The sequence below is a fragment of the Bos mutus genome, chromosome 12, assembly GCF_027580195.1.
Source record: "Bos mutus isolate GX-2022 chromosome 12, NWIPB_WYAK_1.1, whole genome shotgun sequence".
Lineage (NCBI taxonomy): Eukaryota > Metazoa > Chordata > Mammalia > Artiodactyla > Bovidae > Bos > Bos mutus.
In genome coordinates, this window is record NC_091628.1 from 11557968 (window position 1) to 11576118 (window position 18151).

At 49.1% G+C, this 18151-nt stretch overlaps 1 protein-coding gene across 2 annotated transcripts; it reads left to right on the forward strand.

The window, feature by feature from the left end:
• Positions 1 to 758: 758 nt before the first annotated feature.
• On the forward strand, positions 759 to 16426 carry RGCC (regulator of cell cycle). Of its 2 annotated transcripts, XM_070380244.1 has the most exons (5): positions 1185 to 1363; positions 2012 to 2197; positions 11562 to 11669; positions 14286 to 14348; positions 16053 to 16426. In XM_070380244.1, the coding sequence occupies exons 1-5, from the start codon at positions 1315 to 1317 to the stop codon at positions 16058 to 16060; spliced, it is 414 nt and encodes a 137-aa protein (XP_070236345.1). In that variant the 5' UTR covers positions 1185 to 1314; the 3' UTR covers positions 16061 to 16426. The 2 variants fall into 2 exon arrangements, 1 of the variants encoding a protein (XP_070236345.1); XR_011466272.1 differs by lacking the exon at positions 16053 to 16426 and having other exon boundaries at positions 759 to 1363; positions 14286 to 14327.
• The last annotated feature ends 1725 nt before the right edge of the window (positions 16427 to 18151 follow it).

The following is an 18151-nucleotide window of genomic DNA, read 5'->3' on the forward strand; positions in this document are numbered from 1 at the left end:
TCCAATAGGACTTTGAGTGAGGATGGCTCTTAAGCACTTGATAGATGTCCCGAGCAACTGGGGTACTGAATTGCTCACCTTATTCTATTCTGTTTTAGTTACCTATGGGCTTTCCTGGTGGCTCAGCAATACAGAATCTGCCTGCAATGCAGAAGACACGGCAGGAGCCCTGGGTTGGATCCCTGGATGCCGAAGATCCCCCGGAAGAGGGCATAGCCACCCTCTCCAGTATTCTTGCCTGGAAAATTCCATGGACAAAGGAGCCTGGCGGGCTACATGGGGGTCTCAAAGAGTCAGACACAACTGAGCAAAAAACACAACTCAGTTGCTTTACATTTAAGAAGCCACCTGTGCCAAGGGGCTGAAGCCTCGGGGCAGCGCACCGTGTAGGGCTTTTAGGGTCAGGACTGGTCCCCTGCCAGGCGGCTGGGTGGGGTGGCTCAGTGTGGACCCTGAGAGGGACCGGCTTAGTGCTGCATCCACGTAGTAATTTCTTCCCTGAACAAAATCCTACCACGAAGACCCAGGACTGTATGTAGTCAGGCCCCGGGCGCCGAGATGGGAACAACTGTAAAACCGTGGACTCTACCGACTTCTGCCCCCTTGCCCTCAGCACTCCGTGCACCCGAAGTCCTCACGGGCCTTGGGAGCAATGGCGAGGGAACGCGCGGGAGGGACCCCTGCGGTTCCCACGTGGGTCAGGGTCTCCCACGGCTCCTGGCTGCTTTATTCTTCGCAACAAAGCCGGAGGGCTAGGCATTTCCCTTTCACAGATGAGGAAACGGAGGCTGGAGGAGCTTAAGGGCACCGGCAGGGAGGCACAGCCGCAAAGTCTTGGGGATTCTGGTGGTGTCGCCAAAGCCACGTCCGTGGGGGCCCGTCGTCAGGGCGCGCGGGGTAAGCGGCGGGTAAATATTTGGGGCTGTAACCCGGGCTCGGGCGACTGGGCGTCACCGCGGTTCCCCGGCGCGCGCGTGGCGAGGGCGGTGCCCGGTGCCCGGGGTGGGGACGGAGGCGTCCGAGGCGCGGCGGCGGGGACAGACCCGGCGGCCCGGCTCCCGCGGCCCCGCCCCAGCCCGCCCCCGCCCGCGGCTATAAGACTTCGGGGCGCGCGGGCGGAGGAGACCCGGGAAAGGGCGGGCGGGCGCGCGGTGCCGGCAGCGGCGCGGCTGGAGCACTGCCGGACGAGGGAGCAGACTGAGCGGGACGCTGCCCGGAGAGGGGACGGCGCGAGCAGCACGCACGTCTGCACGACCCCAGCGCCCAGACCTCGCAGGATTCCGGCCCCTCAGCGACACGCGCCGGCGGAGCCCCATGAAGCCGCCCGCCGCGCAGGGCAGCCCCGCGGCCGCCGCGGCCGCAGGTGAGTGGCGAGGGGTGGGGGTGGGGGGTGGGTCTCCTTAAACCCGGGCATTGGAGAAGGAAATGGTAACCCACTCCAGTATTCTTGCCTGGAGAATCCCATGGACAGAGAAGCCTGGTAGGCTACAGTCCACGGGGTCGCAAAGAGTAGGACACGACTGAGCGACTTCACTTACTTGCAGGGGGCTGGGGGCGAAAGAAGCAGGGTCCCGCGTAGTCTCTCTCCATCCCTCCGCCTGCCTCCCCTCTGCCCCCGCCCGGCTGGGGGACACGTCACGGGCGCATCCTGACTCAGTCCTCCCGCCGCCCCCGGGGCCGCGAGCGTGGGGATCCGTCCACCACCCGAAAGAGCTCGGCCTTGCGGCTTAGCGGCGTGACCTTTGACTTGCAACTCCCCCGGGTGGAGGCTCAGTTTCTTTATCTCTAAAATGGGCGCGATGCTAGCGCGCATTTCAGGGGGCGGTGGAGTCTTGAACGATAACAGCCAGCGGCCGGCGGCGATCGCGGGCTGCCCCACCCCGCCCGACCCCGGCCGGAGCGCAGTCCACGTGGTCTGGCGACCCTCGGGTACCCCGCGGGCGCCGGCGGGACGCGGGACCCGACCGTGGCCCGGCTCCCGCCCTCACCCGCGCCCTCCGCCTCTGCGCAGCCCCGGCCTTGGACTCTGCCGACGCGGGGGACCTGACGGACGCGCTGTGCGAGTTCGATGCGGTGCTGGCCGACTTCGCGTCGCCCTTCCACGAGCGCCACTTCCGCTACGAGGAGCACCTGGAGCGCATGAAGCGGCGCAGCAGCGCCAGCGTCAGCGACAGCAGCGGCTTCAGCGACTCCGAGAGTGAGTGTGGCGCCGCCGCGGAAGCTGTCGCGCCCCGGGCACTCCGGGCACCCGGCCCGCGGGGGAGCGCCCGGGGCTCGGGGCTCCGCGTGCTCATCGGGAAAACCGCGGGCTGGGGGCCCGGCCGAGCGAGCCCCGAAGCCCAGCGCCGTCTCTAGGACTCTGGGAGTCTCTGGGGCCGCACGGCCGGCAGGGACCAGACCCCGGAGGGCGGTCTCCCGAAGGCAGGCTGGGCTCCACGCCGCCCGCCGGCAGGTGTCAGGACCCAGGAGGGCCTCCCCAGGGCGCCCTCTCCCCGCTCCTTGCCGCTTTCAGCGGCATCTTCAGAGGATGTGGAGAAAGCGCCACAGGCGTGGGGTCCAGGGCCCCCGAGAGGGCGCAGGATGGACATATTGGTGAAACCAGGAAAGGTTTCTTAAGCTCCCGTTCTTGGGGTGTTTGAAACGCTTCTTGCACTTTCTCCTGGCCCTGAGCCCGCCGAACTTGGTATTACACTGTCCGAAGTTTTGAAAGAATCCTAGCACTGCTAAGTCCAAGTATTTAGAGAGTGTCCCTCATCCTTCAGGCAGGTCCATGACGTGAACTGCTGGCTCAGACTCCCGGCCCCACCCCGGTACCCAGTCTGGGGCTGGGGGTGGGGAGGAAGAGGGGATAGGGTGGGAGAGGGCTGGGGCGGGGGCGGCGGCGTGAGTGGGTGGGTGGGTGCCGGTAGAGAGCAGATGGACGCAGAGCTGCTTCCTGCTTACTGTTTCATGGTGGAGACCACCCCCCAGGCTGCCCTAAATCACCTTGTTATAAAGAAAGGCCACTTTTTCCAGGACCTCAAATGTCCTGTAGGATCAAACAGCAAACTGGGTGACTTTTCAATCTTCTGTGACTGTCGTTTTTCCCAACCCGCATGACTTACTATTTTTCAAAGTGAATTTTGAACACTACTGGATAATTCTTGAGGTTTCATTCCCTAGATGGGTTACTTGCCAAAATGTCACTCCCTTTGCTGCCCTTTACTCTGGAAGTAAAAACAATGAGCTTTCCTTGTGATTCCCTTCTTTTGCCATCTGAAGCTTCTCCTTGTTACAGGCAAAGATACAGTCTTGGACTTACACATGAGCTGTCCTCCTGAAAAGGAATAAAGAGCACTGGCCATCCAGTTCAGGCCTGGAGTCAGAAACTTAAGAGTTCCAGCTTGACTTGCCTTGGCAGCCCTGCCCAAGGGTTAGATCTAATTGCAGCTTTTGAGGTGAAAGGGAATGGAATCATCTGCTGTTAATTTTCCATTCTGTATGTTTGGACTTTGTTGCTAATGACCAGACCGCTTATTTTCAATTTCAAAGGGAAGTCGAGAAAATTTTGAAATTTGTCTCAATGTATGTAGCCAAACTTAAATGTGTCTCCTTCTACTGGGGCACATTCATCAAGTACAAATTCTCTCCCCCGTGGGAAAGAAAGCTGGCACAGTGTGTTCAGGGCTGCTCTCTTGCAAAGAACAGCTCCATTCTAAACCACAGCTGCACTTGGCTAGAATAGGGCCTGAGCTCACTCATTCATGGGTGATTGCAACTCCCCCTGGGTAGGATTTCAGATCTGGGATCCGTTTTCGGGGGGGCCTCAAAGAAAAGGCACTCGAAACACATTCTTCACAGCTTCAGGGGAGATTGTTTGGAATGGTCTGTAGTTTTTCTTAGGGTGTGTGGACTGTGTTTTCTGCCTTTGTTGTTAACTGCTAAACTAACCCTTGGTTTGGTGGTTAGAGAAGTAAACGGGAGGGTATGAAGAAGGCTTGGATGACATTAGTCTTTCCTATAAATGTGTAGTTTGGCCCTCACGAGGCTGGTTAGAAATAGTCTTGGCAGAAGCGCTGTGTATCTAAATAGTCATTTCTTGAGGATGCATAATACGTGTCTTAATTGCCGCCAAGAGTGGATCACAGACATTTGTTATACTCATTTATCTGTTCAGTGCTTTTCTGTGGAAGAGAGTATTTGAGAGAGGTGGGTCCTACTGAAATGTAGGATCTCCCCAGCAAAAAGGAGACACCCTAGGATGATGGAAGTAAGAGCAGCTCTCTTTTGCCAAGCCTTTTCTGTGATTACTGTTATTATCTATTAGTCCACGATTAGCAAGCTCTTTGCTTAGCCTTAAATGTGCTATCTCCCACGTTCCCTACCACAGTCCAGCAATGCAGGCCCTATTGTCTCCTTTTTTTCTGATTAAATAGTGGAACCACTTGGACAGTCTCTAAGGTTTTGTCTGTCACCGTGGATGGCTGGCTGGTATGGAAACCAGGCCCTCCTGGATAGACTTGGACAGGGATCACGTGCCTGTTTGTCAATCATGGTCATGTTTGAAGGTGTCTCTTCAAGGCCGTGGCCCCCTCGCCGGGTCCATGGAGCCAAGGCTGAGCTCTGTTGGGGCCCTGCATGAGGAGTGGGCCTCAGTTTCTCTAGCTGTGAAATGGAAAGGATTCTATTTAATGATGCTGTTAGCCGCCCACTCCAGTATTCTTGGGCTTCCCTTGTGGCTCAGTTGGTAAAGAATCCGCCTGCAATGTGGGAGACCTGGGTTCGATCCCTGGGTTGGGAAGATCCCCTGGAGAATGAAAATGCTACCCACTCCAGAATTCTGGCCTGGAGAGTTCCATGGACTGTATAGTCCATGGAGTCGCAAAGAGTCGACGTGACTGAGCGACTTTCACTCACTAGAAACATCCATAAGCTCAGGATTAGAAAGAAAATATTTGCCCTGTTTGATGTTTTTAAGAGAACAATAAAATGCACATGCCATGGTGTGTCACATGGGCCAGATACATTTGGGCCAATGTTTTGCATGAACATGTTATTATGAAGCTCCCACGAAGCTCTGAACCTTTGGGACTTTGGTTTTTCGCTCTGCATTTTACAACTCCATCACTCTGAAGACTACCCACTGCATTCCTGCTTTTTTGAAGAACCTTTCTTTTTCTCTTAAAAAAATTTAGAGGGAAAGACAAATGTTCTATGATATCACATATATGTGGGATCTAAAAGTATAATACCAATGAACTTATATACAGAACAGAAACAGGCTCTTATGGACATAGGAAACAAGGTTACTGAGGGCGGGGGGAGCAGGGAGAAGGATAAATTAGGAGTATGGGATTAACAGATACATACTACCATATATGAAACAGAGAAACAGCAGGATTTATTGTGTAGCACAGGGAACTATATTCCATATCTTGTAATAACCTATAATGGAAAAGAATAAAAAAAAGGATATATATGTGTATCTGAATAATTTTGCTGTATACTTGAAACTAATACAATATTGTAAATCAACTACATTTCAATTAAAAAATTGGTTGCTAGCATCCAAAGGAGAAAAACTAGACATTCCTTCTTTTAACCAGAGAAGCAAGTTACTTCCATTGGAGAGAAGAGCGGATGTTTAATAAGGAAATATGTCTTCCTGTTTCTACTTACAGGGAATCCTCCTAAGACTTGAAGAGGGCCAATATAACAGTGGCAAGGCAACTTCACGTTAGGAGCGATTCAAATCGGGCTTGATGAGAATTGTACTTTTCTTCTAGATTTTGGTTCCAACAGTCAACACCAGGCATTTTCGTGAGAGCAGTTTCAGCTTTAGCAGTGGAAGGCAGCTCGGTTAGGAGCCGGGGCAGTGAGGTTCAAGCCTGATCCTCAGACATGCTGCAGGCATGGTGAACATCTTTGATTTGAACTTAGCTCGAAAACCCTGTTGTTCTTTCAGTATTTTCAGCACTGTATGTATACATCGTGACTTCTCAAATGTGTTCAATAACATTTTAACTCATCATATACTAAATTTTAACCAAAGTGTTAATTTATGATTCCACAGATTGATTTTACAGGAAGTTTCCAATATTAACTGGCACTTTAAAAGGTGATGTGAACTCACATCTTTGATGGATTGGAGGTTCCTTTTTCCTTTGAGGGGGGAAGTTTTTTGCTTCTTAACAGAAAAGGTCCAAGGTCTACTCTGCATGCTGGGGCTTTTATGATTCTGTTGGGCCATTGGAGGGAAAGAGGAACTGGCTTCTCTAGCTGGTGCAACAGAGAAGGCGATGGCACCCCACTCCAGGACTCTTGCCTGGAAAATCCCATGGGCGGAGGAGCCTGGTGGGCTGCAGTCCATGGGGTCGAGAAGAGTCAGACACGATTGAGTGACTTTCCTTCCACTTTTCACTTTCATGCTTTGGAGAAGGAAGTGGCAACCCACTCCAGTGTTCTTGCCTGGAGAGTCCCAGGGATGGGGGAGCCTGGTGGGCTGCCGTCTATGGGGTTGCACAGAGTCGGACAGGACTGAAGGGACTTAGCAGCAGCAGCAGCTTGTGCAAGACCTAGATCGTCTGTATTTCTTTGCCTCGACTGTTCTAGCTTGACCCTGGGAGAGAGGACCTGGGGGGCACATGTGACAGGTAGCCTACTAGCTGATCTGACGTAAGAGCCACTGAGGCCAGGACTTGAACTTGTTCAAGCCGAGAGGGAATGAGGGGTTCGGAGCCCTCAGGGTGTCCTGGTGTGAACAAGTGTCACTGGTAGACGTGTATGCATGTGTGTGCTAAGTCGCTTCAGTTGTGTCTGACTCTTTGTGACCTTATGGACTGTGGCTCGCCAGGCTCCTCTGTCTGTAGGATTCTCCAGGCAGGAATACTGGAGTGAGTTGCTGTGCCCTCCTCCAGGGGATCTTCCCGACCCAGGGATCGGAACCTGGGTCTCCAGTGGCTCCTGCGTTGCAAGCATAATCTTTACCGCTGAGCCACCAGGGAAGCCCCATCACTGGTGGACACCTGAAGGCATATAGAGGGACCGAGCAGCCCCAGAAGAGAAGCTGAAATAATAGTGGTGAGATTGAGAAATGCTTTCTTATTCTATCAGTGTAGCTGTTGGAATGTAGATGTTGAGCGGGAGAGCTGACCCCCTCCCCACCCCGCACAAACCATTCCCTGTGGCGAAAGGGAAACAGGTCCAAGGCTTTCTTTTTCTCAGTTAATTACTATGGTTTGCTTGCCTGAAACATGTGGGATTGTTCTATATTTACAGGAGCTCCGGGCCACGGTTACTGTCTGTGGTTTTCCTTCCCTCTGGAGTAACACACGCTGGTGCCAACCCCCAAATTACCTTTCTCCCCACCCCCAAATGAAAACAACACGTCTACCTTTTAAACAAGTCTTTGTTTTTATAGCCAAGTTTTCCAAGCTTTGTGGGCGCTCCTATGGTTAAGATGTTCGAATATTTAATATGCTCACATTTCTTTTGATGATGTCTTAGCAAACTTGCTCCCTGAATTTGAGGTTCCTGGCTTCAGTGAGCCAGTTCGACTTGCCAAGGACATTTCTGATGGGACTGCGGAGCTGATGGCGGTAGATATTGTAAGGCCCTGCAATATCTAGCTTTGCCACCTGCCAGGGGTCCCCAGATCATCACTGCTATATGTCCCTTGAGCCCTTGTTAATGGCAGTGACTGATACTGGGCAGGCAATAATACATTACTATGCTATCAGCCAGCAACACATTGCTGTCACTTGTCAGACTAACTGGCTGTTATTTTGCAAGAAATCGAGTTCTAGGGGAGTGAAAAGAACAGGAAGGCAAGCTTTGCTTCCCTTTTAATTTACACCTAGCATGCAATCTTATTCACTGTGGAATGAAACTTTATTGGATAAAGGGTTGAGAGAGGTTGGATTACTTCTGTGTTGGTGGGATTGTTCTTGGGAGGTTTGTTCTAAGGCGCCTCTGAAGATAAATTTTTTTCTTAAGAGTTTTGCTACTCTCTAAAGAAGAGGAAGAAGCTTGGCCCCAGAATCTGGAGTCTTATTATTCCCTGTGGTGGCCTTTCTTCTGAGCATGCCTTCCTCCAGTTTGTTGAAAAAATAAAGCCTGAAAACCATAGGCAGCACATGGAGCGCCTGGGTTTCTTATCCCCCTTTCTTAAAAGAAACTGAAGCTCCGAGACGAAGTGACTCGCACAGCATCACACGGCCTCGGTGCCACACAGCTCTAGGGGGACAGCAACTAGGATTTTTTTCCCCCCTCCGTCTCATTGTGAGAGTAGCCTGAGCTCATTATCAGTTAGAGGCAACTCCTGATTATTTGAAAGGTTGGCTCAGTAGTTTGCAGCTGAATCTGCCAGTCAAGGAGCAGTCAGCTTGTCTATATACATTTCCTGAGGTTGAGGAAAATACTTAAAGGAATTTAATAATTAAAGGAATTTAATAAAATAATTTAATAATTATTTAATATTTTAAATAATTATTAAATATTTAATAATTAAAATATTAATTAACATCAATTAATTATAATAATAAATGTTCTCAATTAATATAATATAATATAAATTACAATGTATAATATAATATAAATATTTAATAATTAAAATATTAATATCAATTACTTATAATAATAAATATTATTAATTAATATTAATTAAAATTAAAATATTTAGTAATTAAATAATTACTTAATAAAATAATTAAAGGAATTTAATACAAAAAGGAATTTAAGCCCCAGGCTCTAAAGGGTGAGCCGTGAGCTGTGGTGATGTCCTGGTGCAGTGTGACTCTGCAGGGTCCCCTAGAGCAACCGAGTTACATGAGGAGTCGTGAATCCCCACCGGATTCCTGTTCCCTACCATTTTGCGGGGACCATCTCCATGTCTAGTTCATTACTTTCTCCCAAACTCAATAGCACTTGGTCTACTTGGTGTGTGAAGCAAACAAATTGTGTGTGTGTGTGTGTGTGTTTCCCCGTCCCCAAGGGGTAAGTATACGTCGATGTAAAATTTCTGGGGAGTTGGGGCAGGACAGAAGTGAGGCCCAGAACCAGGGCCTGGGTGCAGGACGGGGTGCAGGAATGCCGGGGAGGCAGGGTGGTGACGGTGGTGGGGCCAACCGCCCCTGAGAGGTGGAGGCCAGGGTGCCGCCTGCGGGGCCCGGGAATGGGGCGATGCTCACGGGGCCCTTTGCAGCCAAATGCACTGTGGCAGAGACCTGCATGCCTTCCTCCTAGCTCCCGGGTCCGGGCTCGAGGCCTGCCTGCCTTGGGCTGTCTGTGGTTTTCCTGCCCCTCAGGCTCGTTTCGCCTTTTCCCCACAAGTCTCTTGGGTTCTATTTATGGCGATTCCCTTGCCTCTTACGAGGTGACAGGTGGTAAGATGACGTGGTGGGTCTGCAGTGAGCATGACTGCTCTCCCGTGTGTCGGGGGGAAAGGCCTTCACTTGAGAAAACCCGCATCGCTCCAGAGTGGGGCTCAGCTGACAAGCCAGCGCGAGGGCTTCCCACTTTGAGTTCACCGAGTACAAGTGTCCCGGGAGATAATAACAGAGGTGCCACCAAAACAGTGTCCCGTGGGCACGTGAAACCGCCAAATAGGGCTAAGCCGGCTTGTTTATCACAAGACATCTCAGGCACGTTGGAGTTTCATCAGAGGACCCTCCAAGGGGCTCGGTGTGTCTCAGGGTCCAGGGACCATGCAGTTCTTCTCAAAGGACCACTATTCTGGGAAATACATTTTTGCGGAAATGTAAGCCTAACATTCAGAGTTTCAGATCTCAGTAGGTGTTCATCATCAAAGCCCTGAAAAAGGATTGTGGTCCTTTTAGGTGGCCCGGACTGGACCTAAGAAGGAAGGATCAACCGCGAGGGTTGTATGTGTTTGGAAAACTGAACGTGATGGGTGTGTTGGCCAGGAAGACAAGACGGCCTGGGACCACCTCCTCGGGGCCATGGGGGACCTGTGAGGTGCCTTCTTTAGGGATGAAGAGGAATTCTCTTGGGGCCAGAACCTTCTGTTTCTGAAAGCTGTCTTTTATTCTGGTTGTCTCTTGTCACTGAGTCCTGTTCCTTTTGAGTTAAGAGGAGCAAAGAAAGATGGTTTTGCCTCCTCCTGAGCTGGAGGCGATTGGATGAAACCAGGTGCATCCCAAGGAGGAGAGGGAGCCCGGCCCGGCCATTGTGGTTCAGCTGCCCTCTTGCACCTGAGCAGCCTTCCCAGAGCACGTCTGTGCTACCCTCGTGCCAGGCTTTGTGTTTTGTTTTAACCAGGAAGGCTGTTCGTCTGTGACCTCAGAGGCCACATCCTGCTTCCACCGCCGGCTCTGCCTCTGAGTCTTTGAGTTGGTACAGCTCAGCCAGCAGCGAGCGCCCTTTCTGTGTCACCACCATAGGACTGGGCTGGTTGGGGTTGGTTTCCTTTCCCTTGGCAGGACTCAGAAGTAGGATCTCAGAACTTCAGAGCTGGAAGGGACTTTAAGGATCATTCAGTCCACCTTCCCATTTTACAGATGGGTAAGCAAAGGCCCATCTGTATAATGGGAAGGTGGACTGAGTCATCTTTCAAGTCCATTCTGTAAGCAAACCCACCCCCACCCCCAAAAGGAAATGGCAACCCACTCCAGTATTCTTGCCTGAAGAATCCCATGAACAGAGGAGGCTACAGCCCATGGGGTCGCAAAGAGTTGGACTCGACTGAGTGATCAAGCACACACACACACACAAGCAAGGGCCCAGAGACATTGTCTTGTTCCAAGGCTCCCAAATACTTGGTAGCTGAGATGATTTCCTAGATGCTCAGCTCAGCTTTGCTTCTGGTACCTTGCCTCGCTCTTGTTTTCAGGAGCAGGACAATGGAGCCACCCAGTCACCCAACGTGTTTGTAATCTACAGCCTCCAGGAGAAGAAATCTTTGTCTTTGACCTTCTAGCTTATCCCCAGAATACAGGAGCTCAGGAAAGACCATGCCAAAGACTCTCTCGTGAGCAGACAGGGAGGATTATTAAGTAGTGGGATCCAACCTTAACTTTGTATTTTAGGGGGTTCAGAGGGCTGAAGGGACATTTTTCAGGAAAGATGGTTCCTTATGTCTCACATCCCAAGCCACCCCCGCCCCCCGCCCCTGGCCTCCATCGGCCAAACGTTGGCTTAGCTGTCAGACACCTGGGCAGTGGGCACCCATGTGTTGCAAAGGAGGCTGGTCTGGTCATGATGGTCCTGTTGACCCTTCTTTTTTTAGGGAAGCAAGGACCTTTGGTGTGCCTGATTGGAGACACACACTCACACATACACAGGCATACTCTCCTGTCTCAAATTTAGGAGCATAAATATAAAATGGGCGTGAACTTGGGCAAACTTCAGGAGATAGTGAGGAACAGGAAAGCCTGGCATGCTGCAGTCCATGGGATCACAAAGAGTCGGATATGACTTAGCAACTAAACAACAACAAATATAAAATCTGGAAATCAAATTTTTTTTTTTATAACTTTGCTCCCTTTGGAGAAACACTGTTGGTTATCAATAGACTAGGAGACTGATAAACCATTTCTAATGAGTTATGTTTTCTTTCCTGAAAGGTGCTGAATCGCTTTATAGGAACAGCTTCAGCTTCAGTGATGAAAAATTGAATTCTCCAACAGACAGCACTCCAGCTCTGCTCTGTTCTTCTGCTCCTGCTCGGAAAGGTAAGTCTACTAGTTGGAATGTGAGTTTTTTGGCTTCCTTATTCCCTCTACTCCTCAGCCTCTTCTCTCTTCTGCCTTACCCCTAACCAGTCTTTCCCAAATGTGCAAAACAAATAGAGAAGACTAGTATCTTCATACCTGGGGTCGCACAGAGTCGGACACGACTGAAGTGACTTAGCAGCAGCAGCAGCAGTGTCTTTGTACAGTACAGTGTAGAGTAGATTTTGTTATTTCTCAGAATTTTGATCAGCATGAAAGTGAAATCAGGTAACTGGTGGGTGGCAGGGGATGGATGGCTCAGATGTTACAGAATCCACCCGAAATGCAGGAAGATCCCGTTTCAGTCCCTGGGGTCAGGAAGATCCTCTAGACAAGGGAATGGCTCCCCACTCCAGAATTCTTGCCTGGAGAATCCCATGGACAGGCGAGCCTGGCGGGCTGCAGTCCATGGGGTTGCGAGGAGTTGGACACGACTGAGCCACTAACACTTGCACTTTTTTATTCCGGGAAACGATGTAGAGAAGGGAGAAAGAAAATGTGTAGACTGCAGACGTTGTTTTCTCTTGTGTGTTGTTATCAATTCGGTGCTAAATGATAGTGCTCTCCTAGACTGGCTGGTTCTAGAATGTAAAACTCAGCAGTTAGGATTTGCAGAAAGTTGAGTTCTTTTTTTTTTTAATTGCATTAACTCTTTAAAGAATGCTCTCAGATGACCAATTTAGCAATTAAATGGGGTCATCATTATGAAACAAGTGATGATCTAACATAATTCAAAATAGCAGCTTCAGCCTGCCTCTACTGCGATATTAATAGACAAAAAAGTTTTTAAAGATGCATGAGCAGTTTCTTATATTTTGGAGCTAAGTAAATTGTCTCCAGCCAGAGAGCTGAATGTTCTATTGGGCAAGTGCCCTTTGAAAACAAAAGGAGTTTTTTTTCCCCTTAAGAAATGTTACACTCACTGAAAATAGTTGCAGAATGCAATAAAAATGGAACATAGTTAAAAAGAAATATGAAGATTTCATCATTTTCTCACTCAGGCAGGAAGGCAGAATTTCGCCCTTTTTCAAAAGAGACCTTTTAAAGTTCTCCTCCCCACATAGCAAAGCCAGCAGCCCCTGGGAATTCCGCCATTGTCCAGCCCTCCGTCTGTAATAGATCTGTTGAATTGAGAGAGACAGAACAGTCTAGAAAGTGGCTTAAAACAAGCCCAGATTTGCTACCTGATCCTCTAGAGGTAGAAATTAAAGAGGGGGAAAAAAGCCCTAGTGGCAAATTGACTTTAAAAGCTAAAAACAGTGAGTTATTTGTAGCCAGCTTCCTAGGTGGTGCAGTGGTAAAGAATCCGCCTGCCAAGGCAGGAGACACAAGAGATGTGGGTTTGATCCCTGGGTCAGGAAAATTCCCTGGATCAGGAAATGGCAACCCACCCCAGTATTCTTGCCTGGGAAGTCCTTTGGCTGTAGGAGTCTGGTGGGCTCAGTCCGTGGGATCGCAAAGAATCGGAGGCGACTAAGCTCGAGCATGTGCTACTGAGGGGTCTGATTAATAAAGACGTGCATCCAGAGAAGGCATGAACAATGAGCTCTAGAGGAGAAAGCAAGACACGCAGAAAGAAGGACAAGTCTTAGGATGTGGATGGAACAAGATCACGGTGGGGCCTTGTTACCCTGTGTTGGCACCTGCATGGCACAAGGCCGCCCAGACCCAGGAGCCCCCTGTCGCCTTCCCTGTACCCTTTTGACAAGGAACAGTAGCGCTTAGTGAATTCCATCCTGGGGGCACCACGTGGGCTGAAGTATTGCCCTGGAGTGATAGTGTGAACAAGACTGCGTCAGAGAAGTTGAGCAGGAAGTAGGGACTCTGGGTGTGCATTCCACACACTGCATTGCTTCCCGAATATTTTGGCTGCTAACTCAAATTCTACACAATCAGAGAGTTAAAACTTTCAATCTTCCTTCCCTGTCCCTGTCTCACTGTACCTTCCAACTTGTTTGTTTGCTTCTCGATTTTATTTATTTATGGCTGTGCTGGGTCTTCGCTGCTGCGCACAGGCTTTCTCTCGGCGTGGTGAGCAGGGGCTCACTCTCCAGTCGTGGTGCAGGGGCTTCTCGTTGTAGGGGCTTCTCCTGTTGTGGAGCAGGGGCTCTAGGGACGCGGGCTCAGTAGTTCTGGTTCATAGGCACCAGAGCCCAGGCTCAGTGGCTGTGGCACACAGGCTTCTTTGCTCCGCGGCACGTGGGATCTTTGTGGACCAGGGATGCACTTGTCCCCTGCAGTGGGAGGCGGATTCTTAACCACTGGACTGCAGGGAAGCCTCCACCTCCCAGCTTTTAAAGTAGCGAAGAGAGATACTTCTTCTAGGCTGCTGGGATATGGGTGGGGGATGGGGGGATGATGAACTACAAAACTCAGAAAGAAACATTTAGGCTAATCTTCAGAAAAAGCTTCTGAGTTGCTTGTAAGTAAACTTTGGAGCAACCACTTAGGGTTTGTACAGGACACTATTTAATAAAATCTCAGAAGACAGAGAGATGAGGGTCATATAATTCTGGAAAAATCAGATTCATCAGCTGTCTTGAATATAGAAACTGAACCTGAACTCTTGCTTTTCAGCCAAACTTGGAGATACGAAAGAGCTAGAAGACTTTATTGCTGATCTGGACAGAACCTTAGCAAGTGAGTACATGCCTGGTAGTTTAAAAAACAAAACAAAACCAACCAGCACCTCTGATAAAGTTCAGTGATGTTTACCAGCTTGTCTGTGGCAGGAAGTTATATCATAAGGTGTTTTTAGGTTCAGAAACAGGACCCTAGTGGCTCAGAAAGAAATCCTGAGGATAAGCTGGCATTGAAGTTGACTGCCTTTGCAACCAGTGAGAACTTGGCCCCCAACAAACAATGGCATTTTGTTTGAGAAGTGGAGAGTAAAGTAGTAGTTAGAGTGAGGTTGGAGCCTTCCCAGCATGGTGGCCTGCCAGGCTTTTTCAGAAAAGAAATCAGCTTATTGACCACTGAGTATTATACTGATTAATAGAGCTGACTCATCGGAAAAGCCCCTGATGCTGGGAAAGATTGAAGGCAAAAGGAGAAGAGAGTGAGATAGTTAGATAGCATTACTGACACAGTGGACATTAATTTGAGCAAACTAAGGGAGAGAGTGGAGGAAAAGGAGCCTGGTGGGCTACAGTCCATGGGGTCGCAAAGAGTCAGACACAACCTCACGACTGAACAGCATTATACTGACAAACCAGAGGGTTCAATCTCAGGGGTCGGAGAAAACTTCACAAGTTAGAGCCAGGGGTTTGATCTGACTTCCAGAGGGTTGGGTTCCCAAAGAGAAAATTGGCTTGGGGAGATCTTATAACCAAAGACCTACACCAGTTACTGAAAGACCTGGATCAGGTATTTGGTACCCCGTTTCCCATTTGTCAGTTACGCTAATGGCACCCCATTCTCTGTGACCAAAATTTTTGAGAACTGAAGGTATCAGATCATAATTGCCATGGGGGTGCCTGGAAGAAAGGACCCCGAGAATCAATCCACACATTCCACTTCCAAAGAACAGGCTCACAAGCGCCAGAAGGGTCAGCTGGAGTTTCCTGGATGACACTTTCCACAACTTACCCTTGGGGGGCCTTGTTCAGTCACAGAGCAGCCCTGGAGAATTTCATCTTAGCCCCTTCCATTTTACAATGAAAGAGTCAGTTTTCCATATCTTATGCTGTGCTATACTAAATAGCTGGATAGGATCTGAAAAAATAGATCCAAACCTGGTTACTTAAAAAGAATTCTGTTCTTAAACAAGGTTTCAGACAGACCTACCTACTATTAGGTGGAAAGTTCTTCTGCAATTTCTGTGTACTAGAAGACGTTATCACCCATACCATCCTCCATCAGAAGACCAAGGTCTGTTTTGACAGAGATGATTGTAATTGCAACACATTTTGTGTTAGACCCGTGGAACGTGCTTGTTGGCGTCATGAAAATTGCAGCAGGCTGCCCAGTCATACCAGTTCTTCAGACGTACATTACAGGGGAAGCCTGCCATTAAGTTTGGTGCTTGGATGCCTGTCTGGGAGGTGTGCTCCGGTTAAGCATGTGAGCTAAGTCGCTTCAGTCGTGTCTAACTCTTTTCGATCTTACGGACCGTAGCCCACCAGGCTCCTTTGTCCATGGGATTCTCCAGGCAAGAATACTGGCATGGGTTGCCATGCCCTCCTCCAGGGGACCTTCCCGACCCAGGAATCGAACCTGTATCTCTTAGTCTCCTGCATTGGCAGGCGGGTTCTTTCCCACTTGTGCTGCCTGGGAAGCACATGGTTAAGCATAGGAATTGTCAGCTTTTGCGAGTGGATCACCTTCTCTGTCTCCTATTGACAGGCATGTGAAACAAGAAGTTTTGGGTCCTTCCATCCTAAGGGAGAAGTTTCAGAAAGCTCAGAGGACCTGATGAAATCAGCTACAGAATATGCTGCTGGAGGGGGCAGAGATGTTGCTCACCCACCACCAGGCTCGTCCTAAAAACACCTTTGGGCTCATCTCTGGGCAGGTTAGAGACTGACTTTGTTTACCTGCTTGCAGCGTATTAGAGCAGATGACTCATGCTAATGTTGTATTTCCTCTTAAAACATAGCTTCTCTGTAATTTAAAATGCTTTTATGAAAATATTTGTAATTAATTATATATAGTTGGAAACAGTAATATGCTTTCCCCATTATAATATATTTTTGTATGCAAATAAAGTTTGAACTGGAGTCTGTCTTTTGGAAGCCTTCCTTTTTTCCCCCTCTTGGTTTCTTTCAATATGTTTCCATCCAGGTGGTGTTCAAGTGGAAATAACATACCTCTTGACTTCTAATGGGGACTCTGGGTGCTGCCACGTTGCACTAGTCAGTGGGATGATTAGTGAGAGAAAGTGTTACTTTGAAGCTCATTCTGCACTCTGAAGGGAAATTCTGGCATATGGTTGGTGGGAAATTTTAATTTGAGGATTGTGGGTTTTTTTTTTTTTTTTTTAAAAGCTTTTTATTTTGTACTGGGGTATAGCCAATTAACAACCAGTCCATTCTGAAGGAGATCAGCCCTGGGATTTCTTTGGAAGGAATGATGCTAAAGCTGAAACTCCAGTACTTTGGCCACCTCATGCGAAGAGTTGACTCATTGGAAAAGACTCTGATGCTGGGAGGGATTGGGGGCAAGAGGAGAAGGGGACGACAGAGGATGAGATGGCTGGATGGCATCACTGACTTGAGGGACGTGAGTCTGAGTGAACTCTGGGAGTTGGTGATGGACAGGGAGGCCTGGCGTGCTGCGATTCATGGGGTCGAAAAGAGTCGGACACAACTGAGTGACTGATCTGATCTGATCTGATCTGATAGCCAATTAACAATGTTGTGAGAGTTTCAGGTGAGCAGCCAAGAGACTCAGCCATACATATACATGTATCCATTCTCCTCCAAACTCCCCTGCCATCCAAGCTGCCACGTAAAATTGAACAGAGCTCCCTGTGCTACACAGGAGGACCTGGTGGTCCTGTTTTAAATATAGCAGTGCGTGTATGTCCAGCCCAAACTCCCTGTCTCTGCCCTCCATCCTTTGAGGACTGTGGTTTTGATGGAAGTTGGGTTTCTCTTCTCTGTTCTCCCCATTTCTTAGCACCTGTTTGGTTGCCATGGGTGCTTTCCTTCAATTAAAGGAAATATTAGGTGCACGAAGAATCCAGGGCAGGTTGGGGCAGCTGGAGGACTTGTAAATGGTGGTGCTCTCATAAGACCTGTGTGCTGAGGCAAATTTGATGTGCTGGCCTGGGTGCTAATGTCCAGGAGCCGGGAGCTGGAGGGGTCCCAGTGGAGCTGGGGTTCCAGATGCAAGGTCTCCCATGCAGTAGGCTTGTTTGTAGAAGCCAACAGCCCCACCTCCCGCCCCCTACCTGCCTTTTATGGAGGATGGGGTGAGCCATGAAAACAGGCAAGTCCATAGTTTTCTGGTCTATGCTTTTCTACCCTTAAAACATTTGAAATAACCAGGCATTGCTTTGACATGCAGAATCAAGTTATGTAAAAACTCCAGTCCTTATGTTCCTGTAGAACACAAATCCAAAACGTAAGTACTTCTACTTTTACAGAAATCCATAAGGCCTTATGACTTTATTGACACTTTCAAAAGATAACTACTAATGTGGTCTGTTTTTTAGGGCATTGGCAAACTAAATTGCCTTTTCTTTAAAACTTTTCTTTTCCCCAAATTTCTGGGAAACCTTTTGGGTTGAACCCAAATATTTTCTTTAAATCTTTTTTTTTTAACTTTTCATTTTTTAGAAAATTTTATTTTATACCGGAGTATAGCTGATTATGGAGAAGGCAATGGCACCCCACTCCAGTACTCTTGCCTGGAAAATCCCATGGATGGAGGAGCGTGGTAGGCTGCAGACCATGGGGTCACAAAGAGTCGGACACGACTGAGCAACTTCACTTTCACTT

What these genes read in the sequence shown, in the direction of transcription:
- RGCC (XM_070380244.1), top strand. Translation starts at nt 1,315, where the DNA reads ATGAAGCCGCCCGCCGCGCAGGGCAGCCCCGCGGCCGCCGCGGCCGCA. An exon ending in CGCGGCCGCCGCGGCCGCAG is followed by an intron (nt 1,364 to 2,011) that starts GTGAGTGGCGAG and finishes GCCTCTGCGCAG; the next exon opens with CCCCGGCCTTGGACTCTGCC. An exon ending in TTCTGCTCCTGCTCGGAAAG is followed by an intron (nt 11,670 to 14,285) that starts GTAAGTCTACTA and finishes CTTGCTTTTCAG; the next exon opens with CCAAACTTGGAGATACGAAA.